Source organism: Carcharhinus amblyrhynchos, chromosome 28, assembly GCF_965287045.1.
Source record: "Carcharhinus amblyrhynchos chromosome 28, sCarAmb.v2.hapA, whole genome shotgun sequence".
Taxonomy (NCBI): domain Eukaryota; kingdom Metazoa; phylum Chordata; class Chondrichthyes; order Carcharhiniformes; family Carcharhinidae; genus Carcharhinus; species Carcharhinus amblyrhynchos.
Genome location: NC_137351.1, coordinates 35,949,454 through 35,976,759, shown reverse-complemented (window position 1 = coordinate 35,976,759; position 27,306 = coordinate 35,949,454). Strand labels below are relative to the sequence as shown.

Here is a 27,306-nt window from a genome sequence, read left to right as displayed (position 1 = left end):
CCGCCACTCCTCCCCCTCCCACCTTCCCCCTCCCCCGCCACTCCTCCCCCTCCCACCTTCCCCCCTCCCCCGCCACTCCTCCCCCTCCCACCTCCCCCGCCACTCCTCCCCCTCCCACCTCCCCCGCCACTCCTCCCCCTCCCACCTTCCCCCCTCCCCCCCGCCTCAACCCCTCACCCCTCCCCACCCCCCCTCCTCACCCCCCCTACCCCACCCCCCCTCACCCCCCCTACCCCACCCCCCCTCCTCACCCCCCCTACCCCACCCCCCTCCTCACCCCCCCTACCCCACCCCCCTCCCCTCCCCCCCCCGCCTCACCCCCCTCCCCTCCTCACTCCCCCTACCCCACCCCCCCGCCTCACCCCCCTCCCCACCCCACCGCCTCACCCCCGTCCCCACCCCACCCCCCCGCCTCACCCCCCTCCCCACCCCCCCGCCTCACCCCCGTCCCCACCCCACCCCCCCGCCTCACCCCCCTCCCCACCCCCCCGCCTCACCCCCGTCCCCACCCCACCCCCCCGCCTCACCCCCCTCCCCACCCCCCCGCCTCACTCACCCCCCCACAACCCCCCCTCCCGCCTCACCCCCCCCTCCCCCCCACCCCCCCCGCCACCCCCCCCTCCCCCTCCCGCCTCACCCCCCCCTCCCCCTCCCGCCTCACCCCCCCCTCCCCCTCCCGCCTCACCCCCCCCCTCCACCCCCGCCTCACCCCCCCCTCCACCCCCGCCTCACCCCCCCTCCACCCCCGCCTCACCCCCCCGCCCTCACTCCCCTGCCCCTCCTCTCTTCCCCCCCCGCCCCTCCTCTCTTCCCCGCCCCCCCCTCCGCCTCACCCCCCCCCTCCCCTCCACCCCCCCTCCCCTCCACCCCCCCCCGCCTCACCCCCCTCCCCTCCCCTCCACCCCCCCGCCTCACCCCCCCTCCCCTCCCCTCCACCCCCCCCGCCTCACCCCCCCTCCCCTCCCCTCCACCCCCCCCGCCTCACCCCCCCTCCCCTCCCCTCCACCCCCCCCGCCTCACCCCCCCTCCCCTCCTCCCCGCCTCACCCCCCTCCCCACCCCACCCCCATCCCCACCCCCCCCCCGCCTCACCCCCCCCCTCCCCACCCCCCCCCCATCCCCACCCCCCCCCCGCCTCACCCCCCCCCTCCCCACCCCCCCTCCCCCGCCTCACCCCCCTCCCCACCCCCCTCCCCACCCCCCCCTCACCCCCCCACAACCCCCCCTCCCGCCTCACCCCCCCTCAACCCCCCCTCCCCCCCACCCCGCCTCACCCCCCCTCCCCCCGCCTCACCCCCCCTCCACCCCGTCTCACCCCCCCTCCACCCCGCCTCACCCCCCCTCCACCCCGCCTCACCCCCCCTCCACCCCGCCTCACCCCCCCTCCACCCCCGCCTCACCCCCCCCTCCACCCCCGCCTCACTCCCCTGCCCCTCCTCTCTTCCCCCCCGCCCCTCCTCTCTTCCCCGCCCCCCCTCCGCCTCACCCCCCCCCTCCTCCCCTCCACCCCCCCGCCTCACCCCCCTCCCCTCCACCCCTCCCTCCCCTCCACCCCCCCCGCCTCATCCCCCCTCCCCTCCCCTCCACCCCTCCCCTCCTCACCCCCCCTCCCCCCCCGCCTCACCCCCCCTCCCCCCTCACCCCCCCCTCCCCCCCCTGCCTCACCCCCCCTCCCCTCCCCGCCTCACCCCCCCCTCCAGCCCCCCTCCCCTCCACGCCCCGCCTCACCCCCCCCGCCCCCTCCCCCTCCACCCCCCCGCCCCCTCCCCCTCCCCCCCACGCCCCGCCTCACCCCCCCCGCCCCCTCCCCCTCCACCCCCCCGCCCCCTCCCCCTCCCCCCTCCCCCTCCCCCTCCCGCCTCACCCCCCCCTCCCCCTCCCCCTCCCGCCTCACCCCCCCCTCCCCCTCCCCCTCCCGCCTCACCCCCCCCTCCCCCTCCCCCTCCCGCCTCACCCCCCCCTCCCCCTCCCCCTCCCGCCTCACCCCCCCCTCCCCCTCCCCCTCCCGCCTCACCCCCCCCTCCCCCTCCCCCTCCCGCCTCACCCCCCCCTCCCCCTCCCCCTCCCGCCTCACCCCCCCCTCCCCCTCCCCCTCCCGCCTCACCCCCCCCTCCCCCTCCCCCTCCCGCCTCACCCCCCCCTCCCCCTCCCCCTCCCGCCTCACCCCCCCCTCCCCCTCCCCCTCCCGCCTCACCCCCCCCTCCCCCTCCCCCTCCCGCCTCACCCCCCCCTCCCCCTCCCCCTCCCGCCTCACCCCCCCCTCCCCCTCCCCCTCCCGCCTCACCCCCCCCTCCCCCTCCCCCTCCCGCCTCACCCCCCCCTCCCCCTCCCCCTCCCGCCTCACCCCCCCCTCCCCCTCCCCCTCCCGCCTCACCCCCCCCTCCCCCTCCCCCTCCCGCCTCACCCCCCCCTCCCCCTCCCCCTCCCGCCTCACCCCCCCCTCCCCCTCCCCCTCCCCCTCCCGCCTCCCGCCTCCCGCCTCACCCCCCCCTCCCCCTCCCCCTCCCGCCTCACCCCCCCCTCCCCCCTCCCCCTCCCCCTCCCCCTCCCGCCTCACCCTCCCCCTCCCCCCCCGCCCTCACTCCCCCACCCCTCCTCTCTTCCTCGCCCCCCGCTCTCCCCTCCCCTCCCCTCCCCTCTCCTTTCCTTCACCTCACCTCCGTACCTGTCTCTGTCTCCCCCTCTCCTCCCTACCTCCCCCTCACTTACCCCGGGGATTCACCGGTTCGGTTCGGATCGGGCCGGAAGTGACTGTCCCGTGACCGGGTCGCGCTCCGTACATCCGGGTGGCGGTAGGGGGTGGGGCTGGAGTGAGGCTGAGGTCCCGGATGTGAGGTGGAATGGGGACATAGCAACCGGGGTTGCTCGTTGAGGCCGTCGAGGTCGCTCCGCACTGGACCGTGATTTGTCCCACATTCCTGCTCTTTCCCTGTAAATCCTTAATTCCCTTACTGAACAAGAATTTATCCCAGCCATAAATATTCACAGGGACTCTGCCCCACAGCTCACTGCTGCAAAGAGTGACAAAGATTTTCAACCTCTGGGAGAAGAAACTCCTCATCTCAGTCTTAAATTGACGCCCCTTTATTTTGAGATTCTGCCCACTGCTCCTAGACTCGCCCATGAGGGAAACATCCTGTCAGCAGCAACTCTGTCACTTCCTTCAGAATCCCATATATTTCAATGTAGGAGGGTTAGTGGGAGGGTCAGAGTAGGATGGTTAGAGTGGAAGGGTCAGTTTCAGCCTGTCCTTCTGGAATGGAGTTGCTGGTGATCCGGATGTCCTGTCTAGCCGCCCTGCTGCTGCTGCCCGCGGTTTGTGGACTCATCCCAGTTTTTGGCCGTTCCTGGCTGGCGGCAGCAACAGGTCAGTGGCCGGCAGCGGAATGCGAGTCTCCATTAACCTGGGCTGACTTTCTCTCTTTCTCCTTTTTAATTGTGTAGGGAATTATTTGCCTTCACAACTGAAGGCCACCAAGAGTTGATTAGCCCACCTTGCATCTTAGTACCCTCCACTGCTCCATTTCACAGTGCCAGGCAAAAACTAAGAGAGTTGATGTATGGACTGTGTGAAAGAGTGGAGAGATAAATGTGTATGAAAGAACTGGCTTGCCTGCAGAAGGCAGAGAGTGGTTGTGGATGGGGCTTTTTCTGAATGGAGGTCAGTCACCAGCGGAGTGCCTCAAGGATCTGTTCTGGGACCCTTGTTGTTTGTCATTTTCATAAATGACCTGGATGAGGAAGTGGAGGGATGGGTAAGTAAGTTCGCTGATGACACGAAGGTCGGTGGTGTTGTGGATGATCTGGAAGGATGGCAAAAGTTGCAGCAGGACATAGATAGGATGCAGGACTGGGCGGAGAAGTGGCAGATGGACTTCAACGCGGATAAATGTGTTGTCGTCCATTTTGGCAGAACCAACGGGATGAACGAGTACACTATTAAGGGCAGAAGTCTGAGTAGTGTTGAGGAGCAGAAGGATCTTGGGGTCCGGGTCCACAGGACTCTTAAATCGGCCTCGCAGGTGGAGGAGGTGGTCAAGAAGGCGTATGGTGTACTGGCCTTCATTAATCGAGGGATTGAGTTTAGGAGTCGGGAGGTAATGCTGGAACTTTATAAGACCCTTGTCAGGCCTCATTTGGAGTATTGTGCGCAGTTCTGGTCGCCTCACTATAGGAAAGATGTAGAAGCTATTGAAAGGGTGCAGAGGAGATTTACAAGGATGTTGCCTGGACTGGGAGGCATGCCTTATGAAGTTAGGTTGAGGGAGCTGGGACTCTTTTCCCTGGAGAGACGAAGGTTGAGAGGCGACCTGATAGAAGTTTACAAAATGTTGAGAGGAATAGATAGGGTGGACTCTCAGAGGCTATTTCCCCGGGTTGAAATGGTCGCTACGAGAGGACACAGATTTAAGGTGCGGGGAGGGAGGTTCAGAAGTGATGTTAGGGGTAAGTTTTTCACTCAGAGGGTGGTGAGTGAATGGAATCGGCTGCCGTCAGTGGTGGTGGAGGCGAACTCGCTGGGGTCTTTTAAAAGACTTCTGGATGAGTATATGGGGTTTAATGAGATTGAGGGTTATAGATAGGTCTGTAGGTTGGTAGGTGATGTGGTCGGCGCAACTTGTGGGCCGAAGGGCCTGTTTGTGCTGTAGTGTTCTATGTTCTATGTTAAAGGATCGGGATTAGATGAGGTACAATTTGTATGGAAGTCTTGGGATTAGACGGGGTTAAATGGGGTACAATGTCAGTGAAAGGATCAGGGATTCGATGGGGTTCAACATGTGTGAAAGGATCAGAGGTTAGATGGGGTACAATGTGAAAGGGTTGGATTTGATGGGGAACAATGTGTGTGAAATGTGTTGGGATTAGATGGGGTACAATGTGTGCAAAACAATCGGGGATTACAGGGGGTACAATTTGTGTGAAAGGGTTGGGGTTAGATGGGGTACAGCGTGTGTAAAATGTGTTGGGATTAGATGGAATACAATATGTGCAAAAGAATCGGGGATTAGATGGGGTATAATGTGTTTGAAAGGATTGGGATTAGATGGGGTACAATGTGTGCAAAACAATCGAGGATTAAGAACATAAGAAATAGGAGCAGGAGTAGGCCATCTAGCCCTTCGAGCCTCCCCCGCCATTCAATAAGATTATGGCTGATCTGTCGTGGCTCAGTTCCACATTCCTGCCCTCTCCCCATAACCGTTAATCCCCTCGCTTATCAAAAACCTATCAACCCGCGTCTTAAAAATATTTAGCGAGGCAGCCTCCACCACTTCAACGGGCAGAGAATTCCAGAGATTCACCACCCTTTGAGTGAAGAAGTTCCTCCTCAACTCCGTTCTAAACCGCCCCCCCCCCCTTTATCTTGAGGCTGTGCCCCCTAGTCCTACTGTCCTTTCTGGTGGGAAGAGTCTCTCCACCTCTATCCTATCCATCCCATTCATCATCTTATATGTCTGTTAGAGGGGGTACAACGTGTGTGAAAGGGCTGAGTGGGGTTAGATGGGCTACAATGTGTGCAAAAGGGTTGGGATTAGATGGGATACAATATGTGTGAAAGATCTGGGATTAGGTGGAGTACAGTGCGTGTGAAAGGGTTGGGATTAGGTGGGGTACAATGTGTGCAAAAGGATCGGGGATTAGTCGGGGTACAATGTACCCAGATCAGTGGAGGTACGATGTACTTCAGATCAGCCATGATCTTATTGAATGGCGGGGCAGGCTCGAGGGGCTAGATGGCCTACTCCTGCTCCTATTTCTTATGTTCTTGTTATTATGTGTGTGAAAGGTTTGGGATTTGTATGTGAAATGTGTTGGGATTAGATGGGGTACAAGGTGTTTGAAATGTATTGGGATTAGATGGGGCACAATGTGTGCAAAAGAATCGGGGATGAAAGGGGTACAATGTGTGAGAAAGGGTTGGGATTAGATGGGGTACAATGTGTGTGAAAGGGTTGGGATTAGATGGGGTAGATTGTGGGTGAAAGGGTTGGGAGTAAAGTGAACCTAGGATTATCATTGAGAGGAGCATCAAAATCCCAAAGATCTGAGCTGGACAGTAAGAGAAATTCAGATTAGATGTTTAAAAACTTCGTCAATTTATCCATTATAAAATTGAACTGTTAAATCTAATTGAATTGCATAAGATTACGTTGCAGTTAATTTACTCGGAGCAAGACTGCAAATGAATTTCACTAATGGAAAGATTAGCGTGATTGCCACAACGAAGAATAACTATTTTGAATTGGGGTGAACACTAAGAAGCTAAAATCATTGAGCTTCCGGTTGCCTTGAGTAATCAAAAGCTGATTGGTCATCTCTCAATGCACTGAGACCTCGCATGCCACTGTAGGAGCACAGCAAAGACAAAGTAACTGCTGGCCTTGACCTCACGGCCTTTGGTTGTTAATCATATCACCACAACCAATCCCTGGCAACAGATCCTATCGTATTGTATATTTACTTTAAGATTGGCAGTGTTTACGAATGAGATTCTAGTGATTTATGAATAACAAAGTATCAATGGGAATATCTAGGTTTATTGTTTTGCTGGGTAAATGGTAGGTGGGATCGGAACGTATGGGATAAAACAGCTAGATAAGTCTGTTGAAGGGTGATATTTGTCATGGCAAATTTATTATAAGACATGGGAGTGAGTGTATATTCCGGCTAAAAATTTGGGCACAGTGGCAGCAAACATGCAGGTGGAAATTGGGAGTGTGCAGCAGGGCTGGAATAGGCCTCTCTGGGGGTCAGGGGAGATATGCAAGGGGAGCCAGGAGGGGTGTCAGTGAGAGGTCACTGTTGCTAGAATGCTGACTTGTGAGTAGGGGCAATAATTTGGCCAAGGTCATTTTCAACAGTTTCAAATTTCGCGAGGAATTTAGATGTCGTGGCAGTGACAGAGACGTGGTTAAAGGAGGGGCAGGACTGGCAGCTAAATGTTCCAGGGTATAAGTGTTTTAGGCGTGATAGAGGAGGGTTGAAAAGAGGAGGGGGAGTGGCACTCTTAGTTAGGGAGCAGATCACAGCGGTGCAGAAGGAGGATAACATAGAGGGGTTGGAAATTGAGTCTTTGTGGGTGGAGTTGAGGAATAGAAAGGGAGCCATTACTATGCTAGGAGTGTACTATAGGCCGCCCGATAGCCCGCGGGCAGGGTAGGGCCATTTTGGATAAGTGTAGGAAGAATAGGGTTGTTGTAGTGGGAGATTTTAATCTCCCTGGAGTGGAGTGGAAGGTGCCTAGAGAAGGTGTCTGACGGGGAGGAATTCGTAAGATGTATATTGGAAGGATCCTTGCAACAGTATGTAGATAGCCCGACTAGAGAGGGGGCGATACTGGATTTAGTTCTGGGAAATGAGCCGGGTCAGGTGGTTGAGGTTGCAGTAGGCGAACATGTGGCTAATAGTGACCACAACTCCGTCTACTTTAGGATACGAATGGAAAAAGATGAGAGCTGTCCTAAGGGGAGGATGCGAAATTGGGGGAAGGCTAGATACAGCCGGATTAGGCAGAAGCTTAGGGATACAGACTGGGATAGGCTGTTGGAAGGCAAGACCACGTTAGGCATGTGGGAGTCTTTCATGGGAAAACTGCAAAAGGTGCAGGAAAGGCATGTGCCGGTTAGGAGAAAGGATGGGAAAGGTAGGATTAGGGAACCGTGGATTACAAGAGATATAGAAGACCTGGTTAGGAAGAAACGAGAGGCGTATGTCAGGTCTAAGCAGCTGGGAATGGAGAGAGCGTTGGAGGGATCTCAAACGGGGAGTTAGGAGAGCAAAGAGGGGGTATGAGATGGCTTTGGCGGGTAGGGTTAAGGGGAATCCAAAGGCGTTTTACTCCTATCTTAAGAACAAAAGGGTGGCTAGGGGTAAAATCGGTCCTCTCAGGGACAGACGTGGGGAATTGTGCTTAGAGGCAGAGGGAATGGGGGAGATCCTGAATGAATACTTTGCGTCGGCATTCACGAAGGAGAGGGGCTTGATGTCTAGTACGGTCATTGAGGGAGTGGTAGACCGATTGAAAGATCTATTGATTACGAGGGAAGAAGTGTTTGGGCTCTTAGAGGGCATTAAAACCGATAAATCTCCGGGGCCTGATTGCATTTATCCTAGGCTGCTTAGAGAGGCGAGGGATGAGATTGCTGGGCCTCTGACGCAAATCTTTGTCTCTTCTTTGGACACAGGTGAGGTCCCAGAGAACTGGAGGATAGCGAACGTGGTACCGTTGTTTAAAAAGGGTAGGAGGGATAGCCTGGGTAACTATAGGCCGGTGAGCTTAACGTCAGTGGTAGGTAAGTTGATGGAGAGGATTCTTAGGGATAGGATGTCTGCGCACTTGGAGCGTTGCGATCTGATTAAGGATACGCAGCATGGCTTTGTCAAGGGGAAGTCTTGCCTTACGAATCTGGTTGAATTCTTTGAGGAGGTGACAAAAACGGTTGACGAAGGACGAGCCGTTGATGTTGTCTATATGGATTTCAGTAAGGCGTTTGACAAAGTCCCTCATGGTAGGTTGGTACAGAAGATTAAAACTCATGGGATATGTGGTCAGGTATCTAGATGGGTAGAGAACTGGCTTGCAAAGAGGAGTCAGAGAGTAGTTGTGGAGGGGTCTTTTTCTAGCTGGAGGTCTGTCACTAGTGGTGTGCTGGAGGGCTCAGTACTGGGACCTCTTCTCTTTGTAGTGTATATAAATGATTTGGAAGAGGGAGTAGGTGGTGTGATCAGCAAATTTGCTGATGACACCAAGATGGCTGGATTGGCGGGCAGTGAGGAGCAGTGTCTGGCAATACAGCAGGATATTGATAGGCTGGTTGATTGGGCAGATACGTGGCAAATGGAGTTTAATCCGGATAAATGTGAGGTGATGCATTTTGGCTGGAATAATGTAGGGGGAAGTTATATGATAAAGGGCAAGCCCGTAAGGAGTATAGAGTCGCAGCGAGACCTGGGGGTGCAAGTGCACAAGTCTTTGAAGGTGGCAGTGCAAGTGGAGAGTATAGTGAAGAAAGCCTATGGTATGTTAGCCTTTATAGGAAGGGGTATAGAATATAAGAGCTGGAGTCTAATGTTGCAGTTGTACAGAACGTTGGTTCGGCCGCATTTGGAGTACTGCGTACAGTTCTGGTCGCCTTACTACCGGAAGGACGTGGAGACTCTAGAGAGAGTGCAGAGGAGGTTTACCAGGATGTTGCCTGGTATGGAAGGACTAGGGTATGAGGAAAGATTGAAGAAATTGGGGCTCTTTTCCCTTGAAAGACGTCGACTGAGGGGGGATCTAATAGAGGTATATAAGATTATGAAGGGTATAGATAGAGTAAACAGAGGTAAGCTATTTCCTACAATGGAGACACGTAGGACAAGGGGCCATGGACTTAAGGTGAGGGGGGAGCGGTACAACACAGATGTTAGAGGGAGGTTTTTCACACAGAGGGTAGTGGGGGTATGGAATGCTCTGCCAAGTAAGGTGGTGGAGGCAAACACGCTAGAGTCCTTTAAGAGTAACTTAGACAGGCACATGACTGAGTTGGAGATGGGTGGATATAGGAGAACCTTTTAAATAAGGGTCATTAGCATTGGGGTGTCCCTGGTAATGTAAATGGGTATAGTATGATAATAATTTTTTTTTTCTCTTTCATTCATAGGTTTTAAGTCGGTCCACCTCGTGTCCAACGAGGGGCATACAGGCGATGGGTCGTACTGGGGCTGCTCTTGGTTGTTTGAGATTGGCCTAGTGCTTCATGTTGTTATTGTGTGCCTAAACTGGACAAGATACTGGGCAAGACGACAGCTCAGTGACTATCGCTGATTGCTGTGCAGACACATGGATTTGGGCCGGTGTCTGTGGGAGTTTGCGCATTCTCCCCGTGCTTGCGTGGGTTTTCTCCGGGTTTCCTCCCACACCCCAAAGATGTGCTGTTAGGCTGATTGGCAGGAATAAATTGTCCCTAAATCAGTTTCCCTCAATCTGGATGGCCATAAAACATTAGATAGGGGTCATGGGTAGAGAGGTGGACTGGTGGTGTTGAGATGGTGGCGCGGGCTCGTTGGGCCGAAGGGCCTGTTTCCCGGGCTGATTTTGTTCTTTCTTTGTTCTTTAAATAAAAGATGACATCAGAACTGCCCAGGTAAGAGATCCAACAGATCAGAGACCAAAAGTGAAGAGGATGCAAGGTCTGGCCAAAAGTGAAAGGAGGCAGATTTAGAGAGTAGCTGGGCAAGCTCAAGGATCATTGAAATTTAATAAACAGATTGAATAAAATAATTGATTTCAACTGACTAGCTTACTAGGCCATTTCACGGTAGTTAATAGTTAACCACATTTCTCCGAGTCTGGCCAGACTGATCTGAATGAAGGGTTTTTTTCCCTGAAGGGAAATACATCAGGTTTATGACTTCTGTCTTAATACATAAACCGTCAAAATCTCCTACCGTTACTGAAACTAGCTTCCTATTGCAGATTTATTGATTTCAGTTTAAATTCTACTAGTATCGTGGTGAGATTTGAATTCATGTTTCTGGATCATTAGTTAAGGCTTCTGAATTATGAGTTTATTAACATTACTGCTATGCTACTGTACATGGGGGCAATTGTGCCACTTTACAGATGCTGCCTGTATTCCAGCAGATCTGCCCAATGTAATCATTTCAAGCTGAAAATCTCAGTCTATTTCTCCAAAAAGTCACTGCACAGTACCCTCAGGTTCAAATTGTTCAAGGAGAGCTAGCCAAGTTGGACAGCACAGCAGTGTTGGCACATATACCTCAAATCCAGCACCAAGTCCTGTCATCGAAACACTTAAAGTTATTCTTGACTTTGACTCCACTTGGTGTGTCCAGGAGTGATTCTGTCCATCTTACCCGTCAGCAGAATGTCTCATTGGTGACATTTGCCCTGAAAGCTCCCTTGGGGACCTTCACCTTGCAACTTGAGCTGTTGTGAAAATCTCCTCTGGGCTATTCCAGTCTGCATAGTAGGATATACCAAATAGACTGTTTCTGCACCCCATTTTCTCACCCTAGTCCAAAAGACATGCTGGTTAGATGAATTGACTATGCTAAATTCTCCCTCAGTGTACCCAAACAGGCACTGGAGCGTGGCAACAAGGAGATTTCACTAGGGAATCAGATAGTGATTCCGTAACTTCATTGCAAAGTGTTAATGAAAGCCTACTTGTGACAAGTAAACTTTTTAGTCTCCTATCCAGATACTTCCTGGCATCATGTTTTGCCCATCCAGACACCTCACAAATCTGAAGTGAGCTAATTAATGAGGAGATGGTAGTGCAATGGTAATGTTGTTGATAATCCAGTAATCCAGAGGCATAGGCTCCAGGAACCAAAGTTCAAATCCCACCATGGCGGCAGGTATAATTTAAAATGAATAAAATCTGGAAATTAAAGCTCGTCTTATTATCGGTGATTGAAATTAACATTGATTATTATAAAAGCCTATCCGATTCCCTAGTGTCTTTGTAAGCCATTTAGTCCAAGGGAAGTTTGCGATGACAACAAATGTTGGCCTAGCCACATCGAAGAAGAACAAAGAGGACTACATCACAGGAGCAGGCCCTTTGACCTACCAAACCTGCGCTGACACATGACGCCTTTCTAAACTAGACCTTTTGTCTCTACACAGTCTTTTTCCCTCTATTCCTGCTGATTCATGTATCTGTCAAGATGTCTCTTAAATATTGCTATTGTATCTGCTTCTACCACTTTCCTTTGGCAGCGCATTCCACCTACTTACCACCCTCTGTGTAAAAAACATACCTCTCACATCTCCTTTAAACTTTCCTCCTTTTACCTTAAACCTATTACCCTTAGTAATTGAATTTCTGCCCTGGGAAAAAGACTCCGAGCATCCATTCTGTCGATAGCTCTTGTAATTGGGTGGCACAGTGGTTAGCACTGCTGCCTCACAGCGCCAGGGACCTGGGTTTGATTCCTGGCTTGGGTTACTGCCTGTATGGAGTCTCACATTCTCCCTGTATCTGCGTGGGTTTTCTCCAGGTGCTCTGGTTTCCTCCCACAGTCCAAAGATGTCCAGGTTAGGTGCATTGGCCATGCTAAATTCTCTCTGTGTACCTCAGTGAACAGGCACCAGAGGGTGGCAACGAGGGGATTTTCACAGTAACTTTATTACTGTGTTAATGTAAGCCTACTTGTGATTAATAAATAAACTTTACTTTTAACTTTAATTTTGTAAACGTCTATCAGGTTGCCCCCTCAGCCTCCGACTTTCACATGAAAACAAACCAAGTTTGTCCACCCTCTCCTCATAGTTCCAAAACAAGGAAACCTCCTGGTAAATCTTTTCTGTACCCTTTCCAAAGTCTCCATATTCTTCTGGTAGTGTGGTGACCAGAACTGGATGCAATATTTCAAATGTGGCATAACTAAAGTTCTATACAGGTGGAACATGACTTGCCAATTTTTATACTCTGTACCTTGACTGATGAAGGCAAGCATGCCATATACCTTCTTGACCATCTTATCCAACTGTGTTTCCACTTTCAGGGAACTGTGGACTTGTGCACATAGATCCCTCTGTATGTTAATCTTCTAAGGGTTCTGCAATTTGCAGTATACTTCGTTCCTGCATTAGATCTTTCACAATGCATCACCTCCAATTTGTTCGGATTAAATTCCATCTACCGTTTCTTCGCCCAAATCTCCAACCTATCTATATCCTGCTGTATGCTCTGGCAATCTTCCCCACTACCTGCAGCTCCCCCAATCTATGTGTCTTCTGAAAACTGACGAATCAGACCACCTACGTTCTCCTATAAATCATTTATATATATATATATTACAAACAACAGGGTTCCCAGCACTGATCCCTGCAGGACACCACTGATCATCAGTCAGAAAAACACCCTTTGACCAATACTCTGTTATCTACAACCTAGCCAGTTCTTGTATCCATCTTACCAGCTCATCATAGATCCCGTGTGATTTCACCTTCTGTATCAGTTTGCCATGATGGCTCTTGTCAAAGCCCTTGCTAAGCTCCATGTGGACAATATCCACCACCCTCGCCCCAGTCAATCATCTTTGTCACTTCCTTAAAAAAACTCAATCAAGTTTGTGAGACACAACCTCCTGCCTTGCTGCCAATCACTAATAAGTCTATATTTTTCCTGTGCCTTAAAACCTTTTCCAATAATTTCCCTACTGCTGACTTGAGGCTCACTGACCTGTAATTTCCTGGATTATTCCTGTTACCCTTCTTAAACAAAGGAACAATATTGGCAAGCCTTCAGTCTTCCAGGACCTCTCCTATGACTAAGGAGGATACAAAGAGGATATAAGGAGGATACATCAGGTCCTGGGGATTTGTCTATCTTAATGCTCTACAAAACACCCAACAACTTTTTATATTAATGTGCCCTAGAATTTCATATCACATGAAAGAATTGTTTTAAATGCTGATTTCTTGTGTTGCTCAGTTTATTCAGTAACTGCGTAGATCTTTTGTTGTATCAGTGAACTAATAGTTGCACCTTGAATTCACTGTTGCAGCAAGTCATCGATTATTGCTAAGCTTGTGCAATTGTTTTGCTGGAGGAGTTTTTCTTGCTGCTTGCCTATTGGACGTCCTACCAGATTATCTTTCTCACATTGATGAGGAGCTGGATAAACTGCAAGTTAATGTATGACTTAATTTTTATCCTGTGGTCAATGTTGCGTAGTTTTTTTGGATATGTATTTAGAAAAATCAATAATGGTCACCATTACTAAGAATAAATAGCGTTACTCCAGAATTATGTTCTTAATTAAATTTAAATTCCACCAGCTGCCATTTTTGGGATTTTAACCTGTGTCCCAGACATCAGGTTGACTTCCAGATGCCTGGAGAAATTCCACTACAGGAGAGCGTGAAATTTGGGGTGATTTAAGATTAGATAAGGATATTTTTGTTTATGCACATTGCAAAATGATAACGCAAAATGTTAAAACATTTATACAACTTGTCAACATTCCAGAAGAAATTATGATGTTCATCCTGACAAATGCACAGTGACAAAGGTTTCAAAAACGAGGCAGAAATAATTTGCATGGGAAGTCCATTAAAGAGCATGAATTCCAACCCATTATTTATGTAAATCGATAATTTAGCTGAGAAAGAGTAAGGGATGGAGGGATACAGCAATCAGGCAAAAATCTGAAATTGAACTTAACCAAACAAAAATGATAGCCAGAAGGCCTTTTCCTGCAACTTATAAGTGGGTGGCATAGTGGCACAATGGTTAGCATTGCTGCTTCACAATGCCAGGGACCTTGGTTTGATTCCAGCCTTGGATCACTGTCTCTGCAGAGTCTACATGTTCTTCCCATGTCTGCATGGGTTTCCTCTGAGTGTTCTGGTTTCCTCCCACAGTCTGGAAAGACGAACTGGTTAGGAGCATTGGCTATGCTAATTTCTCCCTCAGTGTACCTGAACAGGCACTGCAGTTTGGCGACTATGGGATTTTCACAGTAACTTCATTGCAGTGGTAATGTAAGCCTATTTATGACACGAATAAATAAACTTAAATTTAAAAAAGGTCCAATTGTCCAAAATGGGTTATATGCAATATGCTTACAAATAAATTTAAAATGACCAAAAATTTTTCTTCAAGACCAGCTGACAATGCTTTAAAAAAAAACCACAAGTACAGTGAAATTGTCCATCGAGCATCCTTAATAGTAAGGTTTGGGAGATGGTGCCTTATCGGTTAATTAGGCATTTTTTCCTCTAACCATGAGAAATTTAAATCCATGCCCCTGGTTATTGATCCCACTACTGAAGGGAAAAGTTCCTTCCTATCTCCCCTAGTCCCTCATAATATCATACACCATAATCAAATAGTCTCTTAGCCCTCTCTGCTCTAAGGAAAATAACCCCAACCTAATCAGCCTCTCTACATAACTGAAATGCTCCAGTCCAAGCAATATTCGGGTGAATCTTCTCTGCACCCTCTCCCTCCAATGAGGAAACAAACTATTTTGGATCTAGTATTGATTGTGAGACAGGTAATCTTATTATAAAGGATCCACAGGAGAGCTTAAGGATGGAATTTTACCATCACATTGCACCCATTTTTGGGTGTGAGGCAATTAGCACAATCTGCGCCCGTTTTCACACCAGTTCCCACTTTATCAAGGGAAAAGAATTGATGCGATCGGGAGCCTGCCCAAAACAGATGCAACATCAATTTAATATTTTTGCATTCATCTCAATGCAATTAACGAGCTGCACGCCACAATTTACCAGCACACCTGCTTTTACCACTGCATTCGCCCAATCCGGATCAGTCTGGAAAACACCTCCTCTTTAAAAGTCGGCTTCTGGCACTCATTCAGTGAGGACAGTGAGGAGGTAAGTGCCTACCATCAGATGGCTCCGTGCTGCTCACAGGGGGTTGTTTCATGGCAGCATTTCAGGTCGGGAAGGATCTGTGAGTGTGTGTGGGCTTGTGTCCAATGTCTGATGACCTGGGGCTCAGCACTGACCTCAGGTGTTGGGGATGCTGCTGGGTCCTAGTGCATGCAGCACTATTCCAGGTGAGGGATGTGCTGGAAACCCTTTGAAGTGGCAGTGCTGCAGCCTCAGGACTTTTCAAGCAGCAATGTCTGTGCACACTACTGCATTGGTTCTGGGTGTGTGATACTGGGGGGGGGGGGGGGGGGGGTGGGAGGATGGGGAGTCTGTGTTGCTGGGGAGGCTTGTGGGAGGGGAAGATGGAGGCTATGTTGCTGGGAGGCCTTGGGGGGGAGGAATGGGGTGGCTGTGTTGCTGGGGGATTTGTGGGAATGGGGAGTGGATGTTCCTGAGGGGTTGTGGGGGGGTATGGGCAGTGTGTTTCTGGGCCAGACTGCAGAGTTCCTTAACTTCATCATCTATCTCACCCCTTCTCCAAATTCTTCCCTGCCCCCCCACACCGCTTCAGATTAACAAGATGGCTTTTGTGATGCAACTGACTGATGTTGCTGTTCTTTTGGTTGCTGTAGGAGCTGAGGAGGAGGAGCAAGAGGATGAATTATGGGCAGAGGAGGCCCAGGACTTACCACTCACAGGAGTACAGAGAGACGGTCACCATTCGCCCAGAGGAGTGGCGCAGGAGAATGGAGGGAGCGAAGACCCCAACAGTTCCGTACACAAATGTCCTTTGAACATATGTCGGATACTGTGTGCCGCCAACAGCCTCAGCTCTGACAGGAGATAGTGCCACACCTATGCAATTGTTGCAGGACCCAGCACCTCAGGATGGGGCTGGGGGCTGGGGGGAGGGGGGGGCGCGGAACACACACTCTCGGTGCTGTCAAATTGACAGCAGCTTTAAATTTCTATGCCACTGGGTCTTTCAGAACCCCAGTGGAGATGTATGTAGTATTTCGCAGTCAGCTGTCCACAACTGTGTGAGGAAGGTCACAGATGCCCGGACTAGGCCAGTATCTTAAATTTGACCTGGAGCAGGCCCAGCAGGAAGCTCGGGCTGCAGGATTCATGGCCATTGCAGGGATGCCAAATATGCATGGGACTGTACATTGCATCCATGTCACCCTCAAGGCCCTGCTTTAGAATCATGATGATTCATCAACAGAAAAAGGCTTCCATTCCCTACAATTAGTGTGTGATCATAACAAGCACATCATGCACATCTGCGCCAGACACCCTGGCAATGTGCATGACAGCTTCATATTGAGCTGAGATGTTCCAGAGGTCTTTGAAGAGGAGCCCAGGGATGGCTCATGGTGTACCCATTTCGGACATGGCTGATCATGCCTGTGTGGAGACCTGAGACTGCTGTGGTACCAGAATAATGAGGTCCATGTTGCCATCCCTTCAATAGTGGAGACATGGATAGAGCTCCTCAAAATGCGATTCAGGTGCGTGGCCTACTCTGGCTGGGCCCTCCAATATAGCCCTCTGATTTCTTCCCGTGCTCTTCACGACCTGGCACAGCAGCAAGGAGACCTTTTGGAGAAGGATGTGGAGGCTGACCACCTGGGCATCGCTGGGGAGGAGGCCACCCCAGCAGGAGGAAGAGGAGGAGGAAGAGGACAACACCAAGGAATATCACCCATGTGCTGAAGGGCTGGCAGCAAGGATCCGGCATGTGAGCACAGTGAGGGAGGCCTTGATTACCAGGCACTTTGTGCACTAGGGGCCTGTGTTGCTGCATGTGGATTCAATTCCCCCCCCCCGCCCTCATCCCAAAGTCCTACAATCTCCTGCATCATTGTAGCACCAGAGTGATGGGCCTGGGTACTCTGTGTTAGCGAGTTTTTGCGCAGGCAGGAGGGCGGTGACAACTCGCTAAGCACCATTATGATGATGCCCAGGTGCAAATTAGTCTCCTACCTGAGCTCCACATGCATGCTGGCACCTGGGCCCACATCTGTGTAGTGGGTGGGGGAGGGGAGGGAATCTCTCTTGGGTTCTGGGGAACCAATGCCTCTATTTTGTCAGTGACACACCATTGAGGGGCCTGTTAGAGGCAAATCTAAGACAAATTAATCACAGATGGGTGGTGAAAAAACATTTATTGGTGCCAATGTAAGTGCCTTAATGATAAGTGCTAACATAAAAACATGTGAATAGGGAATGTTAAAGTGTTTAAATATCTACCCAACTGATGCTGTCCTTTACCCGTGCCATCTTAGTGCAACTACGACTTCTTAACTTTACATGGCCTACAACTATATCTCGGTGTACATCAGAGGTGGTGGGGGCCAGCTGCCTACCACGCCCCGTGGTCTGTGATGCCCTTGGCAAGTGTCCTCTGGAGGGCCTGGACCTTGAGGGCTCTGGCCGGCTTCCAGGAGCTTGGGATGTATCCATGACACTCTCTTCATCCCACTGCCCCTGAGATGCCCCAGTGTCAGGAAGGTGTAGCCATAGCCACAATCTCCTGTCTGGAAAGCCATGGTATGGGCTTGAGCCCCTCCTCCTCCCTCATGGTTCCTGTGGGCCTCTGGGTCACTCCATGGGATGGTGGTGCTTCTGCAGTGAGCTTCAGCATCACCTGGCCCTGACAGTCTTGGAGGACCACCTGCATTCTAGCCATGGTGGTCAAGTCCTCTATGATGGCCTTCTGAGTCAGGCACCACCTTCAGTGGCATCAACAAGTGCTATCTGAGACTGGGCCATGCTCTGCAGCCCCTCAGCCAGGCCCTCTGTGACTGGGCCACATTCTCAAGAGCTGCTGTGGTAGCTTGCTGTGTCTTAATGCTCTCCCACTGGGTCTCCTGCAAGCTCTCAAACCTCTCATCCATGGGCCACAGAATCTCGAGAAGCCTGTTGAGTCTCTCAGCTGCAGTCCTCTGGCACTCTGCTTTGGCCTGCTATGACTCAGCCATCACTTGGAGCCTGCCACTCATGGCGAGGATTCCTGCCTCAAGCTTTCCACCATGGACGCCACCCTTGCAGTGTTTTCCTGGGAACCATGCAAGACAGGCAATAGCTATCCACCTGAAAGCTTTGGGACTTTTCCCAACAGCCTCACAGTAGGTCCAGTGTGGCCATCAGCCCCTCCCGCATTCCCTGGCTCTGCATCTCCAACAGCTGAGGGAGAAGTGATCTCAGAGGCCCAGCAAGTACCCTGGGGCCAACTAAGTCCTTGCATCCGGTAGGCCCCCATGTGCCAGAGGCCTTGGACGTTCCCTCCTCCACCCGATGTACATCATCAGATGTGTCGTACTTACCAGAGAGTGACCTAGATGCATCACCACTAACTCGATGGTGAGTTGTGAGGTGGAAGCTGATGCCAGAAAGGTGCCACCCTTGGAGGTACCTTCACCTGCTTCCTCCAAGGAGTCATCAGAGATATTGGGCAGGATGGGTGGGAGCAGCGCCGGGGGCCATGGTGCAAGATGGGCCCAGGGCGTCCAGACCTCTTCCTGTAACACAAGACACAAGATTAATTGCAAGGGAGGGGGAGGAGTCTGGGATGCAGGCAACTGCATCTAAGATTCCTTTCCCTCCCTTGAACATAGAATAATGAACAAAGAAAATTACAGCACAAGAAGAGGCCGTTCGGCCCTCCAAGCCTGCACCAACCATGGTGCCTGTCTGAATTAAAACCCCCTACCCTTCCGGGGATCCCATCCCATTCATGTATTTGCTAAGACGTCCCTTAAAACTCATATCTGCTTCCACACCCTTCCCTGGCAGTGAGTCCCAGGCACCCACCACTCTCTGAGTGAAAAAACTTGCCTCGTACATTTCTCTTAAACCTTGCCCCTCACAGCTTAAATCTATGCCCGCTAATAATTGACTTTTCCACCCTGGGAAAAAGTTTCTACTACTATCCACTCTGTCCGTACTCATAATCTTGTAGACATCTATCAGGTCACCCCTCAACCGCTGTCATTCTAGTGAGTCTCCAACCTCTCCTCATAGCTAATGCCCTCCATACCAGGCAACATCCTGGTAAATCTTTTCTGTATCTTCTCCAAAGCTTCCACATCCTTCCGGTCGTGTGGTGACCAGAATTGAACACTATATTCCAAATGTGTCCTAACTAAGGTTTTTTGAAGCTGCAACATGACTTGCCAATTTTTAAACTCAATGCCCCTGCCGATGAAGGTTGTTAATGTTACGTAGTTAATTCAAATTTAAATAAAGATTCAAGGAGTAAGTTGGTTGAAATAAATTGTGAAATTAGATTAAAGGACATGATACAGTAGATAAACATTGAGAAAATAATAATTGGCAATGAGCATATATTCCTTTGAGGAAGAAATATTTCACAGATAAAGAGATCCGATTATGACTGTAGAAAAGTTGAGGGTTGTGTTAGATTGTAAAAATCTTGCTAAAGTAGGAAGCCTGAGGATGGGGAAGGATTTAGAGAACTATACTTCAGTTAGCCTGGCTTCAATAGTAAGGAAAATGTTCAAATTTATTGTTGGGTAAGTGCTAACAGGACACTTAGCAAATCATGATATGATTAGGCAGAACCATCCTGGTATTTGTAAGGGGATAATGTTTGACAAATCTGTTAAGAGTATTTTGAGGGTGTACTAAGGGTGGTAAGGGGGTGATCAGTGGATATTTGAATTTCCAAAAGACATTTGAAAAATTCACACAAGTTTGTTATGCAGGATTAGAGTTAATGGGATTAAGAATATATTAACAGCATTTGAAGATTGGTTCTCGGGGGTTAGAGTTAAACTGGATTGCTAAGTATATTCAAAGCTGAGTTAGACTTATTTTTAATAAGTAAGGGAATCAAGGGTTATGGGAATAAGCAGGAAGTGGAACTGAGGATTATCATTTCAGATCAGTAATGTTCTCATTGAATAGCAGAGCAGATTTGGTGGGCCACATGACCTACTTCTTAAGACTTCATGTTTTATGGTCTTAGACAGAAAACATGCTGCAAGAATAAATATTTTCATATCAGCAGATTCTAACTGGAGGGAAAAGATGCTGCCAAAATATCAGAGCTATTTACAATCTATACCATTGGCTTAGATGAGCGGGATGGGAGGAGTGCAGTATAACCAAATTTGTTGATGTTTCAAAACATCTGCAAACGGATATGGGCTTGTTAGGTTGTTGTACAAAAAGATGCCAGTTGTCTTAAAAAGGTAGAGTCGTCATTGTCCCAGATGATCATAGACCAATGGTGATTTAATATGAGGATCACCACATCAGGCAAGGGGCAAGGTTGAGAAAGCAGGAACTTCATGAATAACCTCAGCCAGTACGGGAATGGAATCTGTGCTATTGGCATCAGTCCACATCACAAATCAGACATCCATCCAGTTGTAGCATTGTGTGGGGAATGTGAGGTTATCCAAGTTGTTAGAAAGATGAGAAAAGCAGTTTCTTTTAATGGAGAGACTAGGAAATTTTGATAAAGGGATTTGGATGGCTAGATCACAAAGGTAGCAACAGTAAGCAATCAGAAAAATAGTATATTCTTTATTAGGTCTTGTGGTACAGAGGTTAGCATCCCTGTCTCTGAGCCAGAAGCTCTTGAGTTCAAGTCCCTCCTCAGGGCCAAGGAAGGTGCATCTATAATACCATCATCAGGTTGAGTGTCAACCTGGAAATCCTTTCAAATACATCAATGGCTGGCATTAAATGTGGGAGAGACTCCTGGTCAGCCACGCTTTGATGTAGAGTAGCTTCCCTCAAACTATAAGCCTTTGGTGACAGACTAGCGACCTGTTCAGGAATAGCTAGCAATGGACAGATGAAAGTCTGCCTCAGTGCACCATTAGGTGTGGAAGAGAATTGGAACAGAATTGAAATATTCTTCATTGCAAGGGAATTGGAGTATGAGTGAGAAAATATTTCTGTAATTGTGTGTAGGGGCTTTCATGATACTGTACCTGGGGTACTGTATACTTTTTTTATCTTCTTGCTTATGGAAAAATATATTTGGCTCAAAGATGCACAGTGGGTAGTCTGCAAAGGGATATAGATAATCTAAGTGAGTGGGTGAGGCTCTGGCAGATGGAGTACAATATTGGTAAATGTGAAGTCATCCATTTTGGTAGGAATAACAGCAAAATGGACCATTATTTAAATGGTAAAAAATTGCAGATGCTGCTGCGCAGAGGGACCTGGGTGTCCTTGTGCAGGAATCACAAGGAGTTGGCTTGCAGGTGCAGCAGGTAATTAAGGTGGCAAATGGAATTTTAACCTTCATTGCTAGAGGATGGAGTTTAAAAACAGTGAGGTTATGTTGCAGCTGTATAAGGTGCTGGTGAGGCCACACCTGGAGTACTGTGTACAGTTTTGGTCTCCTTACTTGAGAAAGGATATACTGGCACTGGAGGGGGTGCAGAGGAGATTCACTAGGTTAATTCTGGAGTTGAGAGAGTTGGCTTATGAGGAGAGACTGAGTAGGCTGGGGATATACTCATTGGAATTCTGAAGAATGAGGGGAGATCTTACAGAAACACATAAGATGATGAAGGGACTAGATAAGATAGAAGCAGGGAAGTTGTTTCCACTGGTGAGTGAAACTAGAACTAGGGGGCATAGCCTCAAAATAAGGGGAAGCAGATTTAGGACTGAGTTGAGGAGGAACTTTTCACACAAAGGGTTGTGAATCTGTAGAATTCCCTGCCCAGTGAAGCAGTTGAGGCTCCCTCATTGAATGTTTTTAAGGCAAGGATAGATAAATTTTTGAACAGTAAAGGAATTAAGGGTTATGGTGAGTGGGCGGGTAAGTGGAGCTGAGTCCACAAAAAGATCAGCCATGATCTTATTGAATGGCGGAGCAGGCTTGAGGGGCCAGATGGCCTACTCCTGCTCTTAATAGAACATAGAACATTACAGCGCAGAACAGGCCCTTCGGCCCACGATGTTGCGCCGACCAGTTACAAAAACAATGACCCACTAGCCTATACCAATCCCTTTTCGTCCATAAACCTATCCACAGATCTCTTAAACGCCCCCAAACTAGGCGCATTTACAACTGCAGCAGGCAGGGCATTCCAATCCCTCACCACCCGCTGGGTAAAGAACCTACCCCTGACGTCTCTTAGTTCTTATGTTCTCACAGCAGCAGGCACCTAGGTTCAATTCCAGCCTCAGGTGACTGTGTGGAGTTTGCACACTCTCCCTGTGTCTGTGTGGGTTTCCTCCAGGTGTTCCAGTTTCCTTTCACGGTCTAAAAGGTGTGAGGGTAAGGTTAATTGGCTATGCTAAATTGTCCCTTAATGTCAGGGAGGATTAGCAGCATAAATATGAGAGGTTATGGGGACGGGACTTGGTTGGGATTGTTATTGGTGCACTCAATGGGCCAATAGTCTCCTTTTGCACTGTAGGAATTCTGTGATCCATGCTTAAAGGTTCACTAGCTTTATTCCTGGGTTGAGGGCTGTCGCATGAAGATTACATGGAATGGGCCTGTATTTCTCTAGAGTTTATAATATTGAGAGATGATGTCATTGAAATGAAGGTTTAAGGTTTCATGTTGAAAGGCTGTCTCCCTGGTGGAGAATTGCAAACTAGGGTCCATAAGCCTAAGAATAAAGGAGTTGGCCATTTAGGACTTAAATAATGAGGGAAATTTCTTCACCATGTCATCAATTTTTGAAATTTTCCATTGTGGAAATTGAGCCCACACTACAAAAAAAATTCACTTAGTTTTGGGGCTACTATTAATTGCCCTTAAAATTAATTTATGTTTATATATTTGCAGACAATCTGTCCACTTCCAGAATTTGTCATCGCCGTTGGCTTTTTCCTGGTTCTTACCATTGAACGAATAATTCTGGAGTGCCACAGCAGCAGTTTGAGTGAGACCAGCCCTCTTACTGTGCACCGTACTCAAGCAACAACTCACTGCACTGGTGACAACATTAACCACTGTGTGCAGATAAACTGCAGCAATGTGGAAGCCACAGATTACCATGCTCACATTGATGTCAATCCCCATTCTGCCTTCCGTTCTTTTATTCTTTTCCTTTCCCTATCCTTACACTCTCTATTTGAAGGATTGCCCATTGGTCTACAAGAAACTGAGTCAAAGGTTTTGCAGACCTTTATTGCTATTTTAATTCATAAAAGTATAATTGTTTTCAGCTTGGCTCTGAAGCTTGTAGAGAGCAATCTGCCACAAAGCCATGTGATGTTATACATTATAATCTTTACAATAATGTCCCCTTTTGGGATTGTCATTGGCATTACAATCACACAAGTCAAGTCAGCCAGCACTGCCCTGGCACAGAGTCTCCTTGAAGGGATCACTGTTGGAACATTTATTTACATCACCTTTTTAGAAGTTTTGCCTCACGAATTAAATTCCACTGATGAGCGACTGTTGAAGCTCCTAGGCATTATCTTTGGCTTCTCGATAATGACCATGCTGTCCTTCATATCTTAGGACACTATGTTTGAACATTTTAATGATAAATTTTAATTATTTTTTGTTGATAAACTTGTTAATTCTTAGAACATTGGAAGTTGAGATGATTTTCTGATCTTTAAGTTGCACCTACTGTTAAGACGTTTGCAGACACGAATCAGAGGGGCTGGAGCAGAATTCCCTTCAATTTTCGACTGCTGACTTCCTGGGTAACAATGTGAGGGCACCCTGTGAGACACGGGACTATGGCCTGGCCCTGTATCTGCTGCCTGGAAATTATATTTTTACATCAATGCACACAATTCTGCACCAGTGTTCACAATTTAAAGGTGGTTCTTTAGCTAAAATAATAGGCACATTACTATCTCTTTCAACAGAAATTAAAAATTTGAGTAATGACAAATAATCAGGATTTCTAGAATATTCCAAATGGTACCCAATTTACAATCAAAACTATTGCTGGTTTGTTGATACTTCTAAGTCAAGTCTTCAAGCTGCACTGACAGTGGAAGCATCCAATGGATCCCAGAGCATTATTTGACATTATAGTACAATCTCATAACTAAGACTATTTGGTCATTTTAAGAATACCTGGTTATTTATTTCAGAGCTATTTGCAGGACCTTCCTGTACAAATGGCTGCATTTTTCCAGTGTCTCTTTTGGTAATTCCAGTGATTTGAAAAAAATCTTTTTATTTATTTGGTTCACTGATTTACATAATTTTCATTTCTGGGAATTTTTGTGTAGGAAAGGTGAACAGGGGGCTGAAGCACTGAAAGGAAACGAGCAGTAATTAGGGATAGAAGTGATATCAGTCAGATTAAATAAGAATAAAAGCCAGATACCAGTGTGGATTGAGAGATATATTGCTGCATGTTAACAATATTTTTAGAATTATGCAAAGCGAGACTTTTTTCACTCGTGGGATGTAGGTGTCGTTGGCTAGCCAGCATTTATTGTCCATTCCTAGTTGCCTTTGTCGGGCAATTGAGAGTCAGCCACATTGCTGCAGCTCTAGAGTCACATGTAGGCCAGGCTGAGTAAGGACAGCAGATTTCCTTCCCTAAATGATAGTGAACCTGATGGTTTTTCTGATAATCAATGATGGTTTCATGGTCATCAGTAAATTCTTAATTCCAAAATTTTTTTATTGAATTCAAATTGTATCATCTGCTATGATGGGATTTGAACCCAGATCCCCAGACCAGCTTTCTGGATTAATAGTCTAGCAACAATACCATTCGACCATTGCCTCTCCATAAGTAGTAAGAAACACATTTAACACTTTTATTTATAAGGCTTTAAAAGGATTTTAACTTTCAAATTAGGTGAGTCAAATAATTTGATAATTGAATATTAGTCTGAATACTGCTTTTGTTGTTTACATTCCACTGAATGTTTCATTGATAAGACTTTTAACTATGCTTATCTCAAGCAACTAATTGCAGCACTATCTTAACAAAATACTTTGTTCACATTATTAATGTCCAGATGATCACCACCATCCCCTCCCTCACAAAACCTGCTCCCCTTCACACAGACACATACTTTTTTAAGAATTTGGTATCAAAGTTTAAATATTTCCATTAATATAAGCATGGAAAAACTTGTTTACATCACAAACAACTCTGTACTGCAAATGCAAGAGAACCAAGTTGAATGTAGCAATGTGTGAAATCTCTGCCAGATCTGAGCAGGCAATTGAGGTGCAGGTTTCTTTAATAACATGAAAGAGAACAGATAACATTTAGGAAAATCTTGTGTCTTGAATCATCTTTTAATCAAAACTGATTTTCCCAGGCTCTCAGTGCATGGAAAGAAAGTTGAAAAGGGGTCCTGTTTTGAGATGAAATTTTTAATGAAACAAAGAACTCTATTTCTCAGTCTGGAAATTTGCAAATTGTACTTGTGTCTAGATTTTGTCAGTTTCAAATAGTAATTTCAATGATAGGTTTATATCTTACCAAATGCATAGCCTATCCCAACACACCAAATACTTAAGTCATTTTCCTGTGTTGGTTTAACTAGAGTTTATAAAGTATTTTTTATTCACTTTGCACCATGTGAAGGAACAAATTATCCCATTATGGATGATGTGGATTAATCAGGAGAGTTAAATGTACTTTAATTCTGTTTTTGAAAAAGTTTAATTTTCAGTTTCTTATATTTTTAATCCATTGTAACATGTGAAGAGACCTGAAGATCTTAAGATATTAGATCTTCAGAGTCATATGTGTTTTCATCATTTTCCATACTTGGGGGTGAGATGAATTTTTAACTCATTGCTAATTTAGTTGAATCTTGCTTGAATATTGTAATATGTTAATATGAATGTTTCTGGGTACAGGTGTTTTAGGTGTGACAGAGGAGGGTTGAAGAGAGGTGGAGGGGTGGCACTGTTAGTCAAGGAAAACATCACAGTAGTGCAGAGGGAGGGCGATATGGAAGAGATAGGGATTGAGTCGCTGTGGGTGGAGTTGAGGAATAAAAAGGGAGAGATCACATTGCTAGGGGTGTACTATAGGCTACCCAACAGCCCAAAGTCAGTGGAGGAAGGCATTTGCAGGGGCATTTTGGACAGGTGCAGGAAGAATAGAGTGATTGTAGTGGGTGATTTTAATTTTCCCGGAGTGAATTGGAGGGGGCCTAGAGCTGGGGGTACGGAGGGAGAGGAGTTTGTGAAATGTGTTATGGAAGGGTCGCTAGAACAGTATGTAACTAGCCCGACTAGGGGAGGGGCTATACTGGATTTAGTGTTGGGAAACGAGCCAGGGCAGGTGGGTGAGGTAGAGGTAGGCGAACATGTGGCGAACAGTGACCACAAGTCCGTCTACTTTAGGATAAAAATGGAAAGGGACGAGTGCCGTCCAAACGGGAGTGTGCTGAACTGGGGAAAGGCGAGCTATGGCAGGATTAGGAGGGAGCTGCAGCAAACTGACTGGGAGGGACTGTTAGCTGGCAAGTCCACGGTTGGCAAGTGGGAGGCTTTTAGGGACAAAATGAAATGGTTGCAGGGGAGGTATGTTCCGGTTAAGCGAAAGGATGGGAAAGGTAGGATTAGAGAGCCGTGGATTACGGGGGATATTGAAGACTTGGTCAGGAAGAAGAGGGAGGCGTATGTTAGGTCAAAACAAATGGGTACGGAGTGTGCGCTGGAGGAATATAGAGAGAGTAGGAGGGAGCTAAAAAGGGGAATTAGAAGGGCGAAGAGAGGGCATGAGATGGCTTTGGCTGGTAGGATTAAGGAAAATCCTAAGGCATTTTATTCCTATATTAGAGGCAAGAGAGTAGTTAGAGGGAAAATTGGTCCTCTTAGGGACAAGAGTGGAGAGTTGTGTATTGAGTCGGAGGGAACGGGGGAGCTCCTGAATGAATACTTTGCGTCAGTATTCACGAAGGAGCGGGGTTCGGAATCGTGCGGTCTCTTGGAGGGAGCGGAGGTTCAGTTGCAGGATATAGTTATTACGAGAGAGGAAGTGC

At 48.4% G+C, this 27,306-nt stretch overlaps 2 protein-coding genes across 2 annotated transcripts in view; one reads left to right on the top strand and one right to left on the bottom strand.

Moving 5' to 3' along the window:
• Positions 1 to 2,727, bottom strand: part of spg21 (SPG21 abhydrolase domain containing, maspardin) — a 124,135-nt gene extending 121,408 nt beyond the window's left edge. The window contains exon 1 of the mRNA XM_080214035.1: positions 2,709 to 2,727. The gene's annotated coding sequence lies outside the window, so the exon portion shown is untranslated. The remainder of the gene's footprint in view (positions 1 to 2,708) is intronic.
• The window catches only part of LOC145359442 (zinc transporter ZIP1-like), a 45,368-nt gene extending 19,273 nt beyond the window's left edge, over positions 1 to 26,095 (top strand). Inside the window, exons 2-3 of the mRNA XM_080213990.1 lie at positions 3,292 to 3,366; positions 23,159 to 26,095. Of these exons, the coding sequence (XP_080070116.1) occupies positions 3,292 to 3,366; positions 23,159 to 23,842 (759 nt within the window). The 3' untranslated portion in view covers positions 23,843 to 26,095. The remainder of the gene's footprint in view (positions 1 to 3,291; positions 3,367 to 23,158) is intronic.
• The last annotated feature ends 1,211 nt before the right edge of the window (positions 26,096 to 27,306 follow it).